We start from the raw sequence: 3,548 nt of genomic DNA on the forward strand, positions 1-3,548 counted from the left end.
AGCTGAGGATCTGGTCAGAGATTCTCTTTAACAGCACAGTTCATCTTTATAATATTACAAATAATGTAGAAAATTACTCCAGTAGCTGAATAATTCTACTCCTGCAAGTAGTCATACTTGCTTCATTGGGGCTACTCAGATGAGTAAAGTTACATAATCAAACGCTTAAGGTTAGGATTTCCAAGAGAGTCTAAGTGAATTAGGTTCTCAGTGCCATTGAGTTCACTTTGAAAATCTCAGCCTACATCTCTGTAAGATTGGCCCCCAAAAAGGCCATTTGTGTGTGTGTGTTTTTAAACAAGTCAGGTATGCTCACCTTATGGAACACTTTCATGTAGTGTACAATATTTATGTATCAATGATATTAGAAACAACTGTCAAACATTACATCACTAAGACTATTAGTAAAAATAGCAAAGATTAAAAATAACAGAGCCACATCCTTAGCTGGTGTAAACTGTCATAATTCCTTGGAGCTACACAGATGTATACCATCTGTGGATCAACTCCATATTTACATCTACCTGTTTGTAAGCATTGTACAGTTTCACACATTGCAGTTCAGGTGTATACAGTGGTTAACACTGAACTCTACCAAATGGTCAATAGACATGATGCAGTACAATTTTTAACCCTTTGGTAATTTTTCATAGGTAGACAATTGTTCTGATTTCCAATTTGAAGGATTTTCCTTTCCTGTGACTGATAACTGAACCAGCTTAGATCAATGGTGTTTTTCCATGGTCTCTCTAAGAAGCCATCCAAGCAGAATGTGATATAAGGACGAAATACCCTTTTTTTGCTGTGGTACGGTGCAGATGGCATCTTAACTTTCATGCAAGACAACTTGGTGGGCTCCTCATCAACTCTTGAAATGTCCCTCTTTGCTATCTACCTGGGTTTGATAGCTAAATTCTGTTGTTTTTGTCTTCCTGTGAGCTAACTACTCAGTTGCAGAGGCTGTGCTGGGTTTCCTGACCAGAGAGGATTTTAAAGCATCCTTCCAATATCTGTTGCATATGAGTTTCTCTTGGGTGACGAGCTTATGTTCTAATAAATTTGTTAGTCTCTAAGGTGCCACAAGTACTCCCGTTCTTCTTGGATGACACTGTGTTAATCATCTATATTGGGTGAAAATGTGGTATTTGTTCATTTGGACACATAGCATAGCAGTTGAAAAACCATGGAAAAATAATTAACCCACGGGATTTACTCTAGTTAAATATGTATTCAATATTTACAGGCCAAGCTAATCATGGGCAATTCATGTCACATTTCTCAGATATTAAAGAGATTAACATCAAAATGAAGCAGAATTCTTGTGTTCAGAACTTGTTTCAAGCTGGATGTAAAATATGAAGATTTCTCTCAAGGTGCTAGGCCTTTTCAAGGAAATTAGCTGGGAATAAATTGTATATAAACTTTAAAAACCTTCTCCTTGCAGTACTTCCCAACAAATACATAAATCCCAGGTTTAAGGCAACTCTTGGTGAAAGCAGGAGAAAATTAGGAGCCAAAATTGAACAAGTCTCAGGAACAGCCCTTGTCAGCTTCCATTCCTCAATAAGAAAACAAAAATGTGATAGTCCAGCAGAAAAGAAATGTAAGCATAACTGTGAAGATCAACATGGTGGCTGTTGTGTTCTTGTGGTCCCTTGGCCTCTTGTGTTTTCTTGTAGAGGATGAATGATGTGGCAGTTAAAGATGATGATTGCTAAAGATGGCAAAGCAAACCCCATGATGTTTAATGTCAGGTGAGCAGTTGTTTCCCAAGGTTTGCTGGGGAAGACTAGTGTGCAAGAGAAGATATTCAAGTCTTATAGATATTTCAGACTAAAATGTAAATGTTGGGATACTCAGACTTCTAGAGACCCAGGCCAGCAGACAGATTGCTTTAGCCTGAGCATTACTTCTAGTTTCCCTCTGCTTTTCAGGGTGTGAATGAAAACTAAATAGCAATCCATGCTGATTGCCACTAATGAAGATGCTGGTGTATGTGTTCATCTTGATTGATGTGTTTGGTGCTATGACAAAGGAAGTACCAACTGGCCAGTTGTATTTATTCCTGATGGTCTCAGCCCAGAAAGGGAGGCGTACAAGGAAGACCACGTCAGCAGCTGCTAGATTTAGAAGGTAGATTTTAGCACCCTTATGTAGCAAATAAACAGAAATGCCACATATTTCAAAGAACACCTGCACCACAGACTGTCAATGTCAATACTATACAATACAAAACATCCTACCACTCCTCTAAATCTGGACAGTGTGTTAAATTGCTCTCATTTTCACTCTGGCTTGAGGAAATGAAGGTCTGCTGGAGCACTTGTGGCCATTTGTATTACTCTGAAGTAAATATGAATGTCATTGATATACTGGAGTGGAACTGTGCTTTGAAAGAAGAAAAAGGGATGGGGTCACCTAGGGGCAGGGAATTCTGAAAACATTCTCCAAGTAGTGATTCCTGATGGCTATTTTCCACTAAAAATTCCTTCGAGGTCATCCTGTTTTTATAAGCTAAATCTGTGTGAATCAGAGATCATATTCCTAGTACTAACACAAGCTAAACTCCCTCTCCAGTCTGTGATATTTCCTCTTTAAACTGAGATTGTTTCCAATTGCACAACAGAAGGAAAGGGCCCATTTAGTATGTGTCATAACATACAGCCCTCCCAGGCTGAGGGCAGGAATAGATGTGGCAGTGAACCACGGAAGTGTCCACCCCCTCATTAGAACATAAGGTGGGCTCAATGAATGCCATTAATAGATGCCTAATTGCTACAAACTGTGCTGAGGTTTAGCAGAGTCTGTCTCTGTGCTGACCGATGTACACATATGGGCTTTTTAAAAAAACTTTTTAATAAGGAAAGAGCTAGCTTGATGACCCTGGAGACCAAGCTCTAGCTACAGTACTGGGCTTCCCTACACAAGTTTCCTGGGGTTAAGCCCAACCCACCTTGCCCTGCCAATGTGCCTCATCCTGCCGTGGAGAGTGGGCACAATTTTGCATCTTGCTGAGATGCAGCCACTTCAGCAGTGCCAAGGGGCCCTGCAAACAGCAGATCTCCCCATCAGGGAATGTCACTTGCAAAGGGTATTCCTTGGATGAGCCAGTGCAACTGGTTCTGTATTGCCCCCACAACCACCAGCATGGTCCAGGGAGATGGGGGCGGGGAGTCAGTTGACAACTGCATTCAGGCTGGTCTTGGTTGCAATGGTAGCCAAGTGTATGCTAGAGCAGCCCTAAAGCTGCAGTAATTTACTCTAGGCGCCAGGTAGGCTTCCCGATTTGCCCCAGGACATAGGGAGGCACCATAATGACCTACAGCCACCCTTTTCCGCCTCCCTTACCATGCTCCATTCCTGTGCTGAACATATTTTGGGCAGGATCTCTCTGCTAGGTCTAGTGACATCATAACCCTCCCTCCAAACTCCTTCCTACCCCCTCCTCAAACACTCGGAAGGATGATGGACAGGAGCAAGAGACAGGATATGATCCCATGCAGATTGTCTGCCAGCAGGCTTCTCCCATTTATGTAGAGGGACCTGCT

The 3,548-nt window shown here is 41.7% G+C and overlaps 1 protein-coding gene across 1 annotated transcript; it reads right to left on the reverse strand.

Annotated features, from left to right (window-relative positions):
- Positions 1–1,395: 1,395 nt before the first annotated feature.
- Positions 1,396–2,976, reverse strand: BDKRB1 (bradykinin receptor B1). The gene is given in 7 exon segments (XM_034767930.1): positions 1,396–1,655; positions 1,658–1,836; positions 1,838–1,929; positions 1,932–1,980; positions 1,982–2,173; positions 2,175–2,294; positions 2,954–2,976. Coding segments are annotated over 7 exon segments (915 nt in total).
- Positions 2,977–3,548: the final 572 nt, after the last annotated feature.

This window comes from Trachemys scripta, chromosome 4 (assembly GCF_013100865.1).
Source record: "Trachemys scripta elegans isolate TJP31775 chromosome 4, CAS_Tse_1.0, whole genome shotgun sequence".
NCBI lineage: Eukaryota > Metazoa > Chordata > Testudines > Emydidae > Trachemys > Trachemys scripta.